Raw genomic sequence first — 14,609 nt, 5'->3', positions numbered from 1 at the left:
GATGATGAACACCACTGTGGATAACATCATCATAATTATCATGATCATCGAATAAAATGATGATGATAAGTTGGCTAATTTTATTACCGAAACAGATCGACACATCATCAATATATATTTTGGGTGCTATTAGTTTGATATTTTTATTTTATTATTTTATTCTAATTAATTTTTCTACGTGCAAAAAAAATATGTATTGTGGAAAGAATTTAATTTCATATAACAAGAAAGTTTCCATGGAAACGGATTTTTTTTTTTGTGAAAAATGTTTCTGTTGTTTTTGTTTTTGTGTGTGTGCGTCTGTTTTATTTAGCATGATGCTATATAAATCGTAAAGATAAATTGAATGAATTTTGTTTTCTGATGTTTCAAACCAAAGAAAAACAGTAAAAAAAAATGAATCAAAATGTTTGACATTTATCAATAAATCTACCAAAAATAATATTCATCAATTATTGATCGTTTTTATTTTCTTTGTAACAGTGTTACGAGCATTTTTCATTATTGTTTCGAATGATCATGTAGTTCCATATTATTATAATCAATTTCTATCCTTATATGAATTGCTTTTTATGGAAAATCAATTCAACTTTATTTGGTTTTAAAAAAATTGGCAGCTCAATTGCAATCATTTTTTTATGTTAATATCTATAATCGACAAATATATTCAATATATTAATTTGATAAATGCTTTAATTATTCACTCAAGAAAAAAATGTTCGTACCGAATATTCGAAGACAACCTTTGTACATATTCATCTTGTGTCAAATCATCTTTTTCATATTGTATTATACATTTCAAAATCCGAATTGCATTTTTAGCCCAAAACCTGATTATGAATGGATCTCATCCGAAGTAATTTCACGAAATATAAATCAAAAGTCAATGAAATCGATCAATTAATTTTATTTATTCATTCATTTCTTTAGAAGTATGTTTCCATCGATGGAAAACAAAAACATCTTTATGATCACAATATGCCACTGATATTTATCGGTGGTATGCCTCGAAGCGGTACAACACTATTAAGAGTTTTATTGGATGCCCATCCAGACATTCGTTGTGGTGAAGAAACTCGAGTCATTCCACGAATACTCAGCAATCGTCAATCGTGGTTGAAAGCACCATTCGAGTCGAAACGATTACAAGAAGCTGGTATCACTACCGAGGTTCTTGATTCAGCGATACGGGCATTTATTTTAGAAATCATTGTTCGACATGGAAAACCAGCTTCACGCCTTTGTAACAAAGATCCTTTTACACTTCGTTCAGCCACTTATTTGCAGTATCTTTTTCCAAATTCCAAATTTATTTTTATGGTTCGTGATGGTCGAGCAGTTGTTCATTCCATCATATCACGTAAAGTCACGATCTCCGGTTTCGATTTGAATGATTATCGAGATTGTTTAAAAAAATGGAACACAGCCATGACTCATATGGTAAGAGACACGATATTGGTAATTTCCGAATTAATTTCTTTTAACCTGATTAATAGTATGAACAATGCAACAAATTGGGACCAGAAAAATGTTTTCATGTCTACTATGAACAACTTGTGTTGAATCCCACAAAATGGATGCATAAGATATTGGATTTTCTTGATGTTCCATGGAACAGCACCGTATTACATCATGAAAAATTAGTTGAAATGGGTGATATTTCTCTTTCCAAGTATGTGATAATACAACAAATTGAGGAAAAATTTTATTAATTGACCATTGTTTTTCATAGGCTTGAAAGATCTACTGATCAAGTGATTAAACCTATCAATTTAGAAGCTCTATCAAAATGGGTTGGCCACATACCAGATGATGTTGTGGCCAATATGCACAAGATTGCACCTATGTTGAAAAAATTGGGATACGATCCATTCGCTAATCCACCTAATTATGGTGAACCAGACCCATTAGTAAAAGAAAAAATGGATGAATTGGACAAGAACAAACAGCATTGGGATAATGTACAAAAACATGTCGTTGAATTACGAAATGAAATCCGACAGCATATCATAAACAAGAGCTCTTCTCATCATCATCAATCAATGATTCAGCAACAACAAAAACATTTAAACGAAGACAACAAATCATCAAATTCTAGATGATAAAAGAATCGGCAGCTAAATAAATTACCTCAGCCAAAACAAAACAATTACATCTAGCTTCAAAAAAAAAAAATTCTATTCCCAAATAGTGATTCTTTGGGTTCGTCTTTGTATACAGCAAACATTTTTTTTCACTGATATTGGTGCCGTCATATTATGAATTGATTGTTTTTTCTATTTATTATTTTTTATTTACATTGTTGATTTATCAATATTCCTCAATTACCTAATAAATAATGATATAATATATTGTTGTAATATATTTTTTAAATTATTAGAATCTCTATTTCATATTTTAAAAAAGGGTTAAAAATATTCCGACATGTCATCTATGTTGATCACACTTTGATGATGATCCAGAGCCAGTCAGTTTGTTTCTGCAATTTTTCTTTTGCTTTCTTGCAATGGCCATTATGCTCCTGCTAATCATCTTTGCGTCAATTCTTGCGTTATATTTTCTTAAATTGTTAATATATACACATCTACTATTGGCATGCCAAAAATTGGCATTATAAAGTTGTTCGTCATCATTCACGTGATTTTTGGCAATTCCGATCTATGCTTCCAGCAGTGTGACTTTGACTGTACAAATTTTTTCCCATTTTTTATGTACTTATTTTTGATGCTTCTTCTTCACTCATGAGTTTCGAGGGTGATTTTGTCTTCTATTCTTGGTACTCTCTACCATTCATTATTACAAAACATTCATTACAAGTATCAACCATCCTCTGTAAACAATGATGAATGATCCATGTAATGATTTGTCTTCGGCTGCTGGTCCACCATTACCACCTGTCCCACCATCATTGAAAATGCCGCATTCAATGAATTCTGCTAATGTTATGTATCCAGGAACAACGGCAGCTAGTCATCAGATTAATAATAACCAGATGTCACTTCAGATGAATATCTTGAATAAAGGTTTAGTCCCTGTCAATCCAGTAATTCCGCCTCCTCAAGTTCCAACAAATGTACCATACTCATCCACATCGGGATCGACTAATGGCCCATCGAATGCTGGACCATCATCATCATTACCGTCATCGAGGCCTACCTCAGCGGATGCTTGTCATTCAATAGTACATTCGTTGATGTGTCATAGACAAGGTGGTGAATCAGAAAGTTTTGCTAAACGAGCGATTGAATCTCTTGTTAAAAAATTGAAAGAAAAACGCGATGAACTTGATTCTCTCATCACGGCCATCACAACTAATGGTTCTATACATACGAAATGTGTGACCATCCAAAGGACATTAGATGGTCGTCTACAGGTTGCTGGACGAAAAGGTTTCCCTCATGTGATCTATGCTCGTATTTGGCGTTGGCCTGATTTACATAAAAATGAATTAAAACATGTCAAAACATGTAAGTTTTTCACTTTTTATTTTTATAAAATACACAATAGATATATAATTTTAACAAATTTTCAATGTACAATAGGTCAATATGCATTCGAATTAAAATGCGATTTCGTTTGCGTTAATCCTTACCATTATGAACGCGTGGTATCACCTGGACTGGATCTATCCAGTCTTACACTAACTAGCAATGAAGATGACAATCAACCAAATATAAGCAATGATTACCTTGTTGCTGGTACATTTACCTTTAATTATTTTCTAACAAAGCCTATATATTAAATTTTCAATTATATTTTCAGGCCCCTCAGTATCGAATGTGGTTCAACATTATCCTCAACAGAATCAAATAGGAAAATCTACTGATAAGAATTCATATCTATCTTCAACATCTCATTTTACGCAATCAGCACATTATAATGATAGACCTCCTACTAACAATAATATTGCTGATTATAGCCAACAGTCCAACATAAAGATCAAAACAGAGATTGAACCTTTATCATCTCAACGGATGAACAATGGACAGAATGCGAATACTTCTCCAATTCAAACAAACTCAACTGCTCATCTTCATCAAAAGATTCCACCTTCAATCGGCAGTCATCATGCCAATCAAATCGCTGCCCAAATGCCTCCACCATCCACTAACATGTCATATTCTGGTACTTCAGATGTTCCAAATGGGCAAGAACATTCGACACACAATGGAGACGTCGCTGGAATGGCCTCTCATATGGAATATTGGCCACAAGAAATGAATAATTCGCAAATAATACCACGTAATGCAACAAGTAACATCTCTCAAAATATGCCGTTATCAAATCAGCCATTGCCAGAATATTGGTGTTCGATCGCTTATTTTGAGCTTGATCAACACGTTGGAGAAACTTTTAAAGTTCCTTCAAACTTTAATTCTGTTACTATTGATGGATATGTTGATCCAAGTGGTGGCAATCGTTTCTGTTTGGGAGCACTTTCCAACGTTCATCGTGCTGAACCAAGCGAAAAAGCTCGTTTGCATATAGGCAAAGGTATTTATATGTTTGATTAATTATCATTTAATTCATAATATAATTCGATTTTATTAGGTGTTAAGCTTGATCTTCAAGGAGAAGGAGACGTTTACCTAAGTTGTCTGTCCGATCATTCTGTTTTTTTACAAAGTTACTATCTGGATCGTGAGGCTGGTCGACAACCAGGAGATGCTGTTCACAAGATTTATCCAGAAACATTGATAAAAGTTTTTGATCTTAAACAATGTTACCGTCAAATGGAACAACAAGCCAGTGATGCACACAACATTGCCAAAGCTAGAGCAGCTGCTGTTGTGGGTGTACAAGGAACTAATCTAGGTATATTGTATCATCGATCAAATGAAATTATCTTTATTCACTAAATCACTTGTTTTTTTCAGCTTTTCCAGCATCCGCATCTGGAATCGGTGTTGATGATCTTAGAAGATTGTGTATTCTACGCTTATCATTTGTCAAAGGTTGGGGCCCCGATTATCCAAGAAAAACGATCAAAGAGACACCTTGTTGGATTGAGATACATCTTCATCGTGCTCTACAACTTTTAGATGAAGTATTACACCGAATTCCTTTTCAAGATTCTCATGCAAATGAATGAATTATAAGCATGGATAATTCATTTTAAAAATTGATATAAAAACATTTTATTTCTCTGATTTGCAAATTTTTCAACAACAAAAAAAAATCATTGATTTTTCTCTCTTTTCATAATAATAATTTCTTAATGACAAATAATAAACTTGAACATTCATTCTCGATATCTAATGGATTTTATTTGATATGAAATGAATGATTGGCAAATGCTATGTGAAATAGATGCAAAAAAAAAATTTCTAGGCCACTAGTTGCTCGCTCAATGACTATAGCAAATGAATAAACGATGTTCGTTTTTCTTTTGCTAAAAAAATTTCACTGTTTGATGAATAGATTTTTCATTTTGCTATAAAATATGATGATGATCACTAAAGAAGAAATCCTAAATTTAATCCAAATTGCTCGTAATTCTTTAGTTTATAGCTATTGTCCTTATAGCCATTTTCCTGTCGCATGTGCATTACTTTGTCATGATGACACCATCTATACAGGTAAAATTGATCACGATAATATAATTTTTTAAAGATTGATTATTATTTATTTATATCACACAGGATGTAATGTTGAGAATGCAGCTTATTTTGGTTCGATCTGTGCTGAACGTACGGCCATTGTAAAAGCTGTTTCAAGTGGCCATAGAAAATTCAGAGCAATAGCTATTACATCGAATCTAATGAATGATATCTGTGCACCTTGTGGTAATTGTCGCCAATTCATGGTAGAGGTAAATGATGAAAAAATATTCGACAATGACAAAGCATCAAATGATTTAATAATTTTGTTGTATCTATCTATAGTTTGGTAAAGATCTGATTGTAATACTGGCCAATCACAATAATGATGAGTACAAACAATACACTATCAATGACTTGTTGCCTCATTCGTTTGGACCTGAAAATCTTACGGATTATTACAAATTAATAGCAAAATCATCATCATCATAATCATAATCATTGAAATATAATCATAAATAAAGAATCAATATTCTTGCGAATGGATTTCTAATAATTATTCTATTAATTACAAATATATTAGATTAAAATTGAATTAGAATTGAGATTTTCGAATCATGTCATCTATGACTGTGGCAAATTTTCTACACTAAAAGGAAACTGTACTGACACATGAACGGTTCAAAGGTTCAACGAGCTCCCGAATGCTGCCACTACAACAAAATCCCCAAACGTTTATGAATGTTTTATTTTGAAGCAAAAAAAATTTCAAGGGTTAAAAATTTTAAAATTAATTTCCATGATGATGATGACAAATGACTAAGAAGCAATAATATAAAAATAATATTATTAGTTATATGAATTGTGAAAAAAAACGATGAAAATTTATCAATAACAATCGATAGTGATTTGATTCATCGATGATTATAATAACAACATTAATTAACGGTGGCGCCAGACGTATGGCTTCCTTTTATTTTCCAATATTTTTTCAGCGGCTAAGGAGGTGGCGACACCTTCTCACATGACTGTAAATGTGTGTGAGTGTGTATGTGTGTGTAACAACGTGTACTGATTTTTTTTAGCTATTTCTTTTAGATCTATCATTTATGAACGGCATCAATCGTCGGGTACCACGCACGCAGCAAGTCATATCATAATCATTGTCGAACTTTGCTTGCATTTTGATCGTTGTGTTTGTGTGTGTGTGTGTTTTGTATGTGTATGTGTATGTGTATGCATTGTCCAACCAGAAGAAGCCAGCTATCCATCCATCCACATACCATAAGAAGAACCACGCCGTCGCGCACCTCTTCTCATTTCATTTGTTCATTGTTCTTGTTGGCTCTGTTTCTTGTTTTTTTTCACCCCTTATCGGCATTATTTTAGTTCCAGAATTCATATCATTAAATTTACCGGTAAGTAGACTAGTTATAATAAGAAAAATGAATCTTAATTTCAATATTTATCTCAAAATCATTTAATTAGAATTGTTTTCGCTATCAAGTTTTGTTAGCAATTTTTCTCCGGACCTTGATCAATTTTTTTTAAATTTGTAACAATAGAAAATCATGGATGAAGGTGACGATTATTCGGCCGCTAATGCAGGTGCATCAAAAACCTATCCAGTACAATGTTCATCACTTCGTAAAAACGGTTTTGTCATGATCAAAGGTCGTCCATGTAAAGTCATGGAAATGAGTACCTCAAAGACTGGTAAACATGGTCATGCTAAAGTACATCTTGTTGGTTTAGATATTTTTACCAATAAAAAATATGAAGATATTTGCCCCTCAACTCATAACATTGATGTACCAAATGTTTCTCGCAATGATTTCCAAGTATGAATTTTTTTTCCATTATTGAGCTCCATGACTAACGTATTTATTTCCACACCTTACAGCTTATTGATGTTAGTGACGATGGATTCGTAACACTTATGAATGATAAAGGCGATACTCGTGATGATCTTCGTCTTCCAGAAGCAGAACTTGGTCAAAAGATTCGAGAAGAATTTGGCAAAGACGACACCACTGTCATCGTAAGTCAAATTTATAGATATAGAAATTGGTGCAATTCATGCTCAATAACGGTGACTAATGTTTTAATTTTTTTTTTCACACAAACACACACCATTCTTAGGTTACCGTCATGTCTGCTGTCGATGAAGAGGCTATAATCGCTTGCAAGAACACTACCAACTAAATCGAATGTGGATGAATGATGATGATGGAAATTAAGAAGAAAAAGCCAATGAAATGAAAGATATATAATTTTTATTATTTAAGATAATTCTTTTTTATTTACAATTATTTCATTACATACCAGACATTGCTTACAATTTGTAGTATGTTATGTTGGGTGTGAATACACATTGAAATGATTGTAATCTGAATGAGAGATGAAAAAACTTTATAAATGAAAAATTAAGAAAAAAATATGATTTATAAAAAAAATAAAATGCTAAATCTATGATGGATTTTTTTTTATAAAAATTTTTACTTGTCAAATTATTTTTTGATTCTTCATTTTTTTCCATATATGATTCTATTTCGATTATTATTCTGATCGTTAAGCAATTTTAAAATTAAAAATTAAATTAGATGCTTGCTCGATTCAATTGTATTTCCTTGTATATACTTGTTGATTCTCTGTAATACCAGATGGAACTAAGATCGACTTTGATGATTATTTTTGAGTTAATATGTTGCTATATTTGTTACGGAGAAAAGTATAAAAAATTTAATGTCCATTGTCGCAATCTTGCTTTTTTAGCTTTAATATACAGTGAAGCTACCATTTTAAACCATTTGATGATGATGATTGTTACCATTAAACTGTGTATTCATAAATAAACAACAACAATCATCAACATAAAATCGTCATCATCGTTGAACAACAAAAGAATTTCATCAACAATCAAGTCGAAGCTATGACCATATGAACGATTAACTCTATACTCTATTGAGTAATGTTTAATGTTAATTTTAAAACTACTTTCGCTATAATTTTTTTTTCTCTTTATGTATACACTTGTAGCTTGGGTTTTATTCGTATATCTTTGCGAACAATACGGAAGACAATATATTAGCTTGAGAACATCAACAACATCACAGAGGTAACTAATATTAACTATGTTATTGTTCATATTGCTTTTTTTGTATATTGTCCGTTGCCAATGTCCTGTCAATCGGTCGATATGCGTTTTCTATATTCAATCGGTTGATCGATTTGGTTAATTAGTTTTCTGCATGAATAAATTGCTACAAACAAAATATATATTTTCAATGAATGTATTTACCATTCAGATCCCTAAACGAAACCAATTTGGATAAGATTCATTGGATTAACAAAGAATCATTTGTGCATCGATTTCGAAAAAAAATGTATTCACTACTATCAATGCTGAATAAAATTATCTGACAAATATACTGTTGGCATTAAATGCTTCTGTGTCCAATATAAGCATAGACCGACAAACATAAACAAACAGCCCCCCGAAATTGTTCCTTATCGTTACAAAAATTGTAGTTGATTTTTTTCCTTTGTTTTTCCTGTAAATCACCATTTTATTTGGTCAGCCTGTTCAATTTCGAGTCAAGTAATTGTGTGTTTATATAAAACTATGGATACGATTGTCGATCCTGTGGAATCGTTGCGTGATTCACCACAATTCAGGTAATTTTAAAGAATTTTATTTATTCTCTTAAGATTTATTTTTTTTTTCTCATTAAAGGATCACATTGGATAAATATGAATCACAAATTGATCTTTTTGAAAAAACAATTACTGAAGTAAGCGAATCCTTTTAAATGATTACAAATTCGAAATCTAATTGACTTGATATGAATTTAGGTATTGAAACAATGTTCATCGATGATTGAAATAGGCAAACAATACAATCGAGTTAAACAGTTAGTATCTTCTAAAATTCTCGACAAACTTTCAGATAACAATTTGTCAATTTCTCCACCAGTAATTTTCTTTCATCATTGGTTAATCTCTGTCATTGTTTCAATGATGAACCCGATATATCCAAATTGATTAGTCGTTTTATTGAGCCATTATATGAAATAAATAAATACGAAAATATCCTCAATGAACAACATAACCAAAAATTTCAAGAAAATCTTTCCACTTTTCTACATAGTGATATCGGCACGATCAAAGAATTAAAACGACGTTTTCAGAAACGTAGCGATGATCTAGATCTGGTATTCACACGCCATTCACAAATACCAAAGAGTAAACAATCAGAATGGAAAGATGCATGCAACATGTTAACAGCTACGAAATCTTGTTTTCAGCATTTAACATTGGACTATGTTGCTCAATTAACATTGTTTGTTAGTAGAAGAAGACATATTGTTCTTGATTCAGTAAGTTCCAATTCTTTAAGTATTGATATTCATTTCATCATTCATTTCACAGTTATTGGCATTAAGTACAGCCCACGGAACACATTTTCATCAAGCGTATGAAACGTTTGACGACAGGAAAGACTTCAATTCAGAAATTGCCAGTCATGTGAGTTATTCGATAATAAATAGAATAATCACTAAATATTTTCTATTTTATAGCTGATAAAGTTGCATTCGGAGAGTAACAAATTGGAAAAATCTTTGAACAATCGACATCATTTAGTTCAACAACATGAAGCAGTCCCGCCTTTAATTCGTAATGGTGAGACAATTCGTATCGAGGGTTATCTGTTTAAACGAACCTCGAGTACATTCAAATCATGGAATCGTCGCTGGTTCATAGTTCAGAATCACCAATTAGTTTATCAGAAACGGTCAAATGAAAAAGAATTGGTTGTCATGGAAGAAGATCTTCGACTTTGTAATGCTCGTCCTGCTGTTGAAATCGATAGAAGATTCTGTTTTGAAGTTATGTCCCCAACAAAAAGCCACATACTTCAAGCCGAATCTGAAGAATCTTGTAAACAGTGGTTGGCTGCTTTACAAGCTGGTATCGATGCTGCTTATAGCAGTAATCGTACATCTGATTCAACTCTGACTAATAATAAAAGAAATAGTTCTACTTACCTCGAATCATCCTCGTTAGATTCTGTGTGTACCAATACATCCACGAATAGTAATGGGTCTAATCCGACTCAAACCATTGCGAACAATACAACTATCTACACGAATCCCAACATATCATCCTCCACTTCAAACCACGTTTCCTCTAGATCTGATGCGACAAAAATTTTCTTCATAGCTGGTAATGATAAATGTGCTGATTGTGGTTGTAACGATCCCGTATGGGCAAGTATTAATCTTGGCATTACTTTATGCATCGAATGTTCGGGTGTCCATCGGTCATTGGGAGTTCATGTTAGTAAGGTACGATCACTCACTTTGGATCATCTTGATTCGGAACAAATTCAAGTGATGCTTGGTTTGGGCAACACTGTCATCAACAAAATATACCTTCAGAAATGGCCATTGTTGGAATTACAGAATGTTGAACATAATGATTGTAATTCAAGCGAAGATTCTACAGAATTAAATTCCGAATCTCTGTCAAGTGAGCAACGGGAAAATGAGAATCTCTTATCCGTACCACCGAATCAACCAAATACTCAAGTTGTTCTGGAAGAAATCAGTCCGAAAAGTGATCGTAATAAACGTGAAAGATGGATAAAAGCCAAATATCTTGACAAACTATTTGTCAATAAAAAAATAAATATCGATTCAACCAAAGACAAAAACAATATGTTTGATGTAGATTTTAATTATATTAGTAATTTTCAGTCTAAGATACTCCACTTTATGGCAAATCAGAATTCGAATGATTATGAAAATTCAAATCAAATTGATTTAAGCGGTTATTGTTTCAACTTGTTACTTTATGAAGCATCTGCTCAAAATGATTTGAAAGCAATGGCATACGCATTAGCAGCAGGTGCTTCAATCAATTGGCAAAATCCCGAAGATCATAATCGGACACCATTATTTCGGGCTGTTTCCAAAGGAACGATGACCACTTCGGAATATTTGCTTTTGAATGGAGCCAAATGTAATATTCAAGACGATAGCGGATGTACCCCGTTACATCATGCTACTCGAAATTCAAACACTGGGTAAATGTATTGTTATTATGATTCATTTTTTTCATATTTTTTCATCCAATATTCTAGACAAGTGTGCCTACTTTTGAAACGTGGAGCCGACCCGTCGATCAAAAATCAAATAAAAGAGGATGCTTTGTCGATAGCATTGGATAAAGCTTGTGCCGATATTGTCACAGTGTATGTATATTGGATGAGGTTAAAAATTCTTATATAAGCAATAATTATTATACTTTTTTCATAGCTTGCGTTTGAAAAAATTGAAAGATGAAATGAGAAACGATGAACTCGGTTCTCAAAGCGATGATACATTCAACGAAGTTGTCCGAGATTTCTCACGTTACCAAATCATGTCCGAATCATCGTCGAAGCAGAATGAAGATCCTCATTAATGATGAAAAATTGTGATATAAATTGTAAAAAATTGAATACGATTTGATATAAAATGGAATTTATTTGATATAATAATTATTAAAATGAATTTTTTTTACGGGACATCCACTTTGCTTCGATTAAACTGTATGGGTGGTAATTGATATTTACCACAATGACAGAATTCAGCATTGATAAAATTGTAACAACCAACACGAGCTTTACAATTGTTGGTTGGACAAGTCAATCGTCCTTTGATCCATTCACCGACATCAATTTGTTCTTGAATCCATTGTTCGTTGATTTTTCGATCATCCACAAATATCACATTCGATGATCGATCATAACATTCATTCTGTTGATCATCACTAACATTAATTAATTTTTCATTATGACATGTAATTGTAGATTCTTTAGAAAATAAACAACATCTGCATTTGCGACATCGATAATTATTGGACATTTTAATGATTAAAAAACAGGAACATTTTTTTCTAACCAAAAATGCGTTTGAGCTACGTTGCATTCAAACATAACGTATACACAATGAAGAATTATACAAAAAAAAAATTGAAAAAAACTAATTTTATTTATTCATCAATCGACCAGTCACATTGTTAAACACGGTTATACAAATTGTGTACGATTTGTTACCACAATTGAAAAGCCTATGATCTTTTCTCAATAATTAATTAGAGGAATTGTTAGCAATTTAGAATTTCGGGCGAGGATGTTCATAATTCTGGTGATCGATAGATGAAAGATATTTGAATTGCTTTTTCTCGTATGCTTGTTGTGTTTCGAAATTTTTCAATACCCGAACATCCGGTCCGCTTATTTGATGGTATGATTGATAAATGGCCAAACTGGGACCGACCAAAAAAGCAAGAAACGCTACCGGCCATACATGATAAGCTTTGACACCGTCCCGAATAAATTGTTTGAAACCAGACATGTTCTACGATGGATCAAAGACAATTAAAACAAATGATAAATATTATTCGAAGGACAGATTTACTTGTTGGAAAATAAAGTTTCGATTTCGATTAGAAAGATTTTTGAAGATTGAAAATAATAACAGTGAATTTATTGTCTACTCAACCAAACAAAATAAGACAACATACAACATAGGTCAAACGAAAAAGACCGGTTTATATGCTGAAAGTTGTATACAATAGTATAAAATTTCGAATCATATTTATATTATTATTACATTTATGAATCAATCTAAAATTCTTATTCAATTTTTTTGAACTAAGTATATCAAATTTAATTAAGTAATTTTAATTAAGCAATATTATCGAGTGAATATTGAAAAAATGAGCAAATTGAATCACATTTTTTTCTTCGTTATGGTTCGTGATACCGGACAAATGGATTTTTTCATAGAAAGACACTGAGATAATGAATTCACAAAATTTTTCCCATTACATGTTTTCGAATTAACAAATTTTTCATTCTTCATATGATCACATTTAAATTCAGTTTGGCATTCCAGTTTTCTTTGTAAACCTAAATTTTGGAAAAATTCTCTTTCACATTCGTAGTCAATTTCAAAATCAGCCATCGATGGTCGTATTTTTATATCCAAATCATTTTTACCATCGGCAAAAGCTTTTCGTTGCATATTTTTACATCGATGTTGAATAAAATGATCAAAAGTGACAAATTTTTTCCAACACGATAAACAACAAAAATGGAAATATTTTTTGTTCACTTTTAAACGAGTAAGAATGACATCAGAATCTTTAGTCTTCATGAACAGAAAATTATGAACAATGCGATAATGAGATTGTAGTTTTTCCTCTTCGCGTGCAATTCTTTTTTTACAAATTTTGCAACGAATCCATATAGGAGAGGTTAATTGTTTTATCTGCTTTTTATTCGCAGAATCAAGAATGATTGTATCACAATCAAATGTCGTTGCAAATTGAGAATGATCACCAGAACATGGTTTATTAAGAGTTCTCAACAATCTCTTTGTCGAACGGCTGGATCTTGGTTTAGTAATTTGCGAATCATTTTTATTAGTTTTTAATGAATGAAATTTTCTTCTATTACTTGAGGGTTGAATCACGATTTTCTCCGTCACATCTTCAATGTTTATAATTCTAGCATTTCTGATATTTTCTTTGGGCGTTGAGATATAATTGATAGAGATATTTTCTGATTCATCCAAAATAGGACTGAATTTTCGAATCTTAAGTTTATTTGCAAATGTTGATGAATGCTGAAATGACGATGGTCCTAAAAACAAAAAAGTTTATTGAAAAAGAAATTGAGAATTTAAAGATTTTAATTTAAAATCTAACCGATATTAATAGAAATACAGTCTTCAAACATGATTTTTCCGATATATTGGAAATTTATATTCAATGATGATCAACAGGTTGCTGAATATTATAAATGTATTTCACAACTGAATAAAAAAAATGGATAAAAGCCAAATATTTTGACAAGCTATTTGTCAACAAAAGAATTAATATTGAAATTCAACCAGAGGCAAAAACAATATGTTTGATGTAGATTTTAATTATATCAGTAATTTTCGTTCACGTACATTATTTGAAGACAATATGCATTGCTCGAAATTACAAACGAGCCAATAATACAGTTTGCGC

The 14,609-nt window shown here is 31.8% G+C and overlaps 7 protein-coding genes across 12 annotated transcripts; 5 read left to right on the top strand and 2 right to left on the bottom strand.

Annotated features, from left to right (window-relative positions):
- Window positions 1–120: 120 nt before the first annotated feature.
- Tpst (tyrosylprotein sulfotransferase) lies at window positions 121–2,370 on the top strand. Its single transcript, XM_047054967.2, has 4 exons — window positions 121–856; window positions 931–1,440; window positions 1,497–1,672; window positions 1,733–2,370. The coding sequence occupies exons 1-4, from the start codon at window positions 716–718 to the stop codon at window positions 2,100–2,102; spliced, it is 1,197 nt and encodes a 398-aa protein (XP_046910923.1). The 5' UTR covers window positions 121–715; the 3' UTR covers window positions 2,103–2,370.
- A 145-nt stretch (window positions 2,371–2,515) lies between these two features.
- Window positions 2,516–5,252, top strand: Med (Smad/Smad4 homolog Medea). Of its 2 annotated transcripts, XM_047054965.2 has the most exons (5): window positions 2,516–3,467; window positions 3,543–3,698; window positions 3,763–4,494; window positions 4,552–4,815; window positions 4,878–5,252. In XM_047054965.2, exons 1-5 carry the CDS (start codon window positions 2,840–2,842, stop codon window positions 5,090–5,092), a joined length of 1,995 nt encoding a protein of 664 aa, XP_046910921.1. In that variant the 5' UTR covers window positions 2,516–2,839; the 3' UTR covers window positions 5,093–5,252. The 2 variants fall into 2 exon arrangements, with proteins under 2 accessions (XP_046910921.1, XP_075586612.1); XM_075730497.1 differs by having other exon boundaries at window positions 2,732–3,698.
- A 100-nt stretch (window positions 5,253–5,352) lies between these two features.
- On the top strand, window positions 5,353–6,086 carry LOC124492160 (cytidine deaminase). The gene is made up of 3 exons (XM_047054970.2): window positions 5,353–5,579; window positions 5,643–5,812; window positions 5,886–6,086. Exons 1-3 carry the CDS (start codon window positions 5,444–5,446, stop codon window positions 6,030–6,032), a joined length of 453 nt encoding a protein of 150 aa, XP_046910926.1. The 5' UTR covers window positions 5,353–5,443; the 3' UTR covers window positions 6,033–6,086.
- A 596-nt stretch (window positions 6,087–6,682) lies between these two features.
- On the top strand, window positions 6,683–8,035 carry eEF5 (eukaryotic translation elongation factor 5). Of its 3 annotated transcripts, none has more exons than XM_075730537.1 (4): window positions 6,683–6,958; window positions 7,029–7,381; window positions 7,444–7,575; window positions 7,683–8,035. In XM_075730537.1, the coding sequence occupies exons 2-4, from the start codon at window positions 7,112–7,114 to the stop codon at window positions 7,743–7,745; spliced, it is 465 nt and encodes a 154-aa protein (XP_075586652.1). In that variant the 5' UTR covers window positions 6,683–6,958; window positions 7,029–7,111; the 3' UTR covers window positions 7,746–8,035. The 3 variants fall into 3 exon arrangements, with proteins under 3 accessions (XP_075586652.1, XP_046910925.1, XP_046910924.1); XM_047054969.2 differs by having other exon boundaries at window positions 6,687–6,958; window positions 7,048–7,381; window positions 7,444–7,581; XM_047054968.2 differs by having other exon boundaries at window positions 6,689–6,958; window positions 7,444–7,581.
- Window positions 8,036–8,159: 124 nt separating this feature from the next.
- LOC124492154 (arf-GAP with coiled-coil, ANK repeat and PH domain-containing protein 2) lies at window positions 8,160–12,111 on the top strand. 3 transcript variants are annotated; one of them, XM_047054963.2, is made up of 10 exons: window positions 8,160–8,508; window positions 8,580–8,658; window positions 9,122–9,218; window positions 9,277–9,334; window positions 9,396–9,454; window positions 9,517–9,919; window positions 9,972–10,067; window positions 10,121–11,628; window positions 11,686–11,796; window positions 11,861–12,111. In XM_047054963.2, exons 3-10 carry the CDS (start codon window positions 9,166–9,168, stop codon window positions 12,006–12,008), a joined length of 2,436 nt encoding a protein of 811 aa, XP_046910919.1. In that variant the 5' UTR covers window positions 8,160–8,508; window positions 8,580–8,658; window positions 9,122–9,165; the 3' UTR covers window positions 12,009–12,111. The 3 variants fall into 3 exon arrangements, with proteins under 3 accessions (XP_046910919.1, XP_046910918.1, XP_075586601.1); XM_047054962.2 differs by having other exon boundaries at window positions 8,849–9,218; XM_075730486.1 differs by having other exon boundaries at window positions 8,784–9,218.
- Window positions 12,104–12,451, bottom strand: LOC124491787 (E3 ubiquitin-protein ligase RNF180). The gene has a single exon (XM_047054486.1). It carries the CDS (start codon window positions 12,449–12,451, stop codon window positions 12,104–12,106), a length of 348 nt encoding a protein of 115 aa, XP_046910442.1.
- An 800-nt stretch (window positions 12,452–13,251) lies between these two features.
- LOC142597484 (uncharacterized) lies at window positions 13,252–14,600 on the bottom strand. Its single transcript, XM_075730516.1, has 2 exons — window positions 14,301–14,600; window positions 13,252–14,235 (listed from the first exon to the last, which is right to left on the bottom strand). Exons 1-2 carry the CDS (start codon window positions 14,329–14,331, stop codon window positions 13,322–13,324), a joined length of 945 nt encoding a protein of 314 aa, XP_075586631.1. The 5' UTR covers window positions 14,332–14,600; the 3' UTR covers window positions 13,252–13,321.
- Window positions 14,601–14,609: the final 9 nt, after the last annotated feature.

This window comes from Dermatophagoides farinae, chromosome 1 (assembly GCF_024713945.1).
Source record: "Dermatophagoides farinae isolate YC_2012a chromosome 1, ASM2471394v1, whole genome shotgun sequence".
Taxonomy (NCBI): domain Eukaryota; kingdom Metazoa; phylum Arthropoda; class Arachnida; order Sarcoptiformes; family Pyroglyphidae; genus Dermatophagoides; species Dermatophagoides farinae.
The sequence above is the reverse complement of the archived record's forward strand: the minus strand, read 5'-3'. Positions and strand labels throughout refer to the sequence as shown.

What these genes read in the sequence shown, in the direction of transcription:
- Tpst (XM_047054967.2), top strand. Translation starts at nt 716, where the DNA reads ATGTTCGTACCGAATATTCGAAGACAACCTTTGTACATATTCATCTTG. An exon ending in ACACAGCCATGACTCATATG is followed by an intron (nt 1,441 to 1,496) that starts GTAAGAGACACG and finishes CCTGATTAATAG; the next exon opens with TATGAACAATGCAACAAATT. An exon ending in GGTGATATTTCTCTTTCCAA is followed by an intron (nt 1,673 to 1,732) that starts GTATGTGATAAT and finishes TGTTTTTCATAG; the next exon opens with GCTTGAAAGATCTACTGATC.
- LOC124492160 (XM_047054970.2), top strand. Translation starts at nt 5,444, where the DNA reads ATGATGATGATCACTAAAGAAGAAATCCTAAATTTAATCCAAATTGCT. An exon ending in TGATGACACCATCTATACAG is followed by an intron (nt 5,580 to 5,642) that starts GTAAAATTGATC and finishes TATATCACACAG; the next exon opens with GATGTAATGTTGAGAATGCA. An exon ending in GTCGCCAATTCATGGTAGAG is followed by an intron (nt 5,813 to 5,885) that starts GTAAATGATGAA and finishes ATCTATCTATAG; the next exon opens with TTTGGTAAAGATCTGATTGT.
- Med (XM_075730497.1), top strand. Translation starts at nt 2,840, where the DNA reads ATGATGAATGATCCATGTAATGATTTGTCTTCGGCTGCTGGTCCACCA. An exon ending in CAATGATTACCTTGTTGCTG is followed by an intron (nt 3,699 to 3,762) that starts GTACATTTACCT and finishes TTATATTTTCAG; the next exon opens with GCCCCTCAGTATCGAATGTG. An exon ending in TGTACAAGGAACTAATCTAG is followed by an intron (nt 4,816 to 4,877) that starts GTATATTGTATC and finishes TGTTTTTTTCAG; the next exon opens with CTTTTCCAGCATCCGCATCT.
- LOC124492154 (XM_047054963.2), top strand. Translation starts at nt 9,166, where the DNA reads ATGGATACGATTGTCGATCCTGTGGAATCGTTGCGTGATTCACCACAA. An exon ending in CGTGATTCACCACAATTCAG is followed by an intron (nt 9,219 to 9,276) that starts GTAATTTTAAAG and finishes TTCTCATTAAAG; the next exon opens with GATCACATTGGATAAATATG. An exon ending in ATTCAGAAATTGCCAGTCAT is followed by an intron (nt 10,068 to 10,120) that starts GTGAGTTATTCG and finishes TCTATTTTATAG; the next exon opens with CTGATAAAGTTGCATTCGGA.
- eEF5 (XM_047054969.2), top strand. Translation starts at nt 7,112, where the DNA reads ATGGATGAAGGTGACGATTATTCGGCCGCTAATGCAGGTGCATCAAAA. An exon ending in TTTCTCGCAATGATTTCCAA is followed by an intron (nt 7,382 to 7,443) that starts GTATGAATTTTT and finishes CACACCTTACAG; the next exon opens with CTTATTGATGTTAGTGACGA. An exon ending in AAGACGACACCACTGTCATC is followed by an intron (nt 7,582 to 7,682) that starts GTAAGTCAAATT and finishes CACCATTCTTAG; the next exon opens with GTTACCGTCATGTCTGCTGT.
- LOC124491787 (XM_047054486.1), bottom strand. Translation starts at nt 12,451, where the DNA reads ATGTCCAATAATTATCGATGTCGCAAATGCAGATGTTGTTTATTTTCT.
- LOC142597484 (XM_075730516.1), bottom strand. Translation starts at nt 14,331, where the DNA reads ATGTTTGAAGACTGTATTTCTATTAATATCG. An exon ending in CTGTATTTCTATTAATATCG is followed by an intron (nt 14,236 to 14,300) that starts GTTAGATTTTAA and finishes TTTTGTTTTTAG; the next exon opens with GACCATCGTCATTTCAGCAT.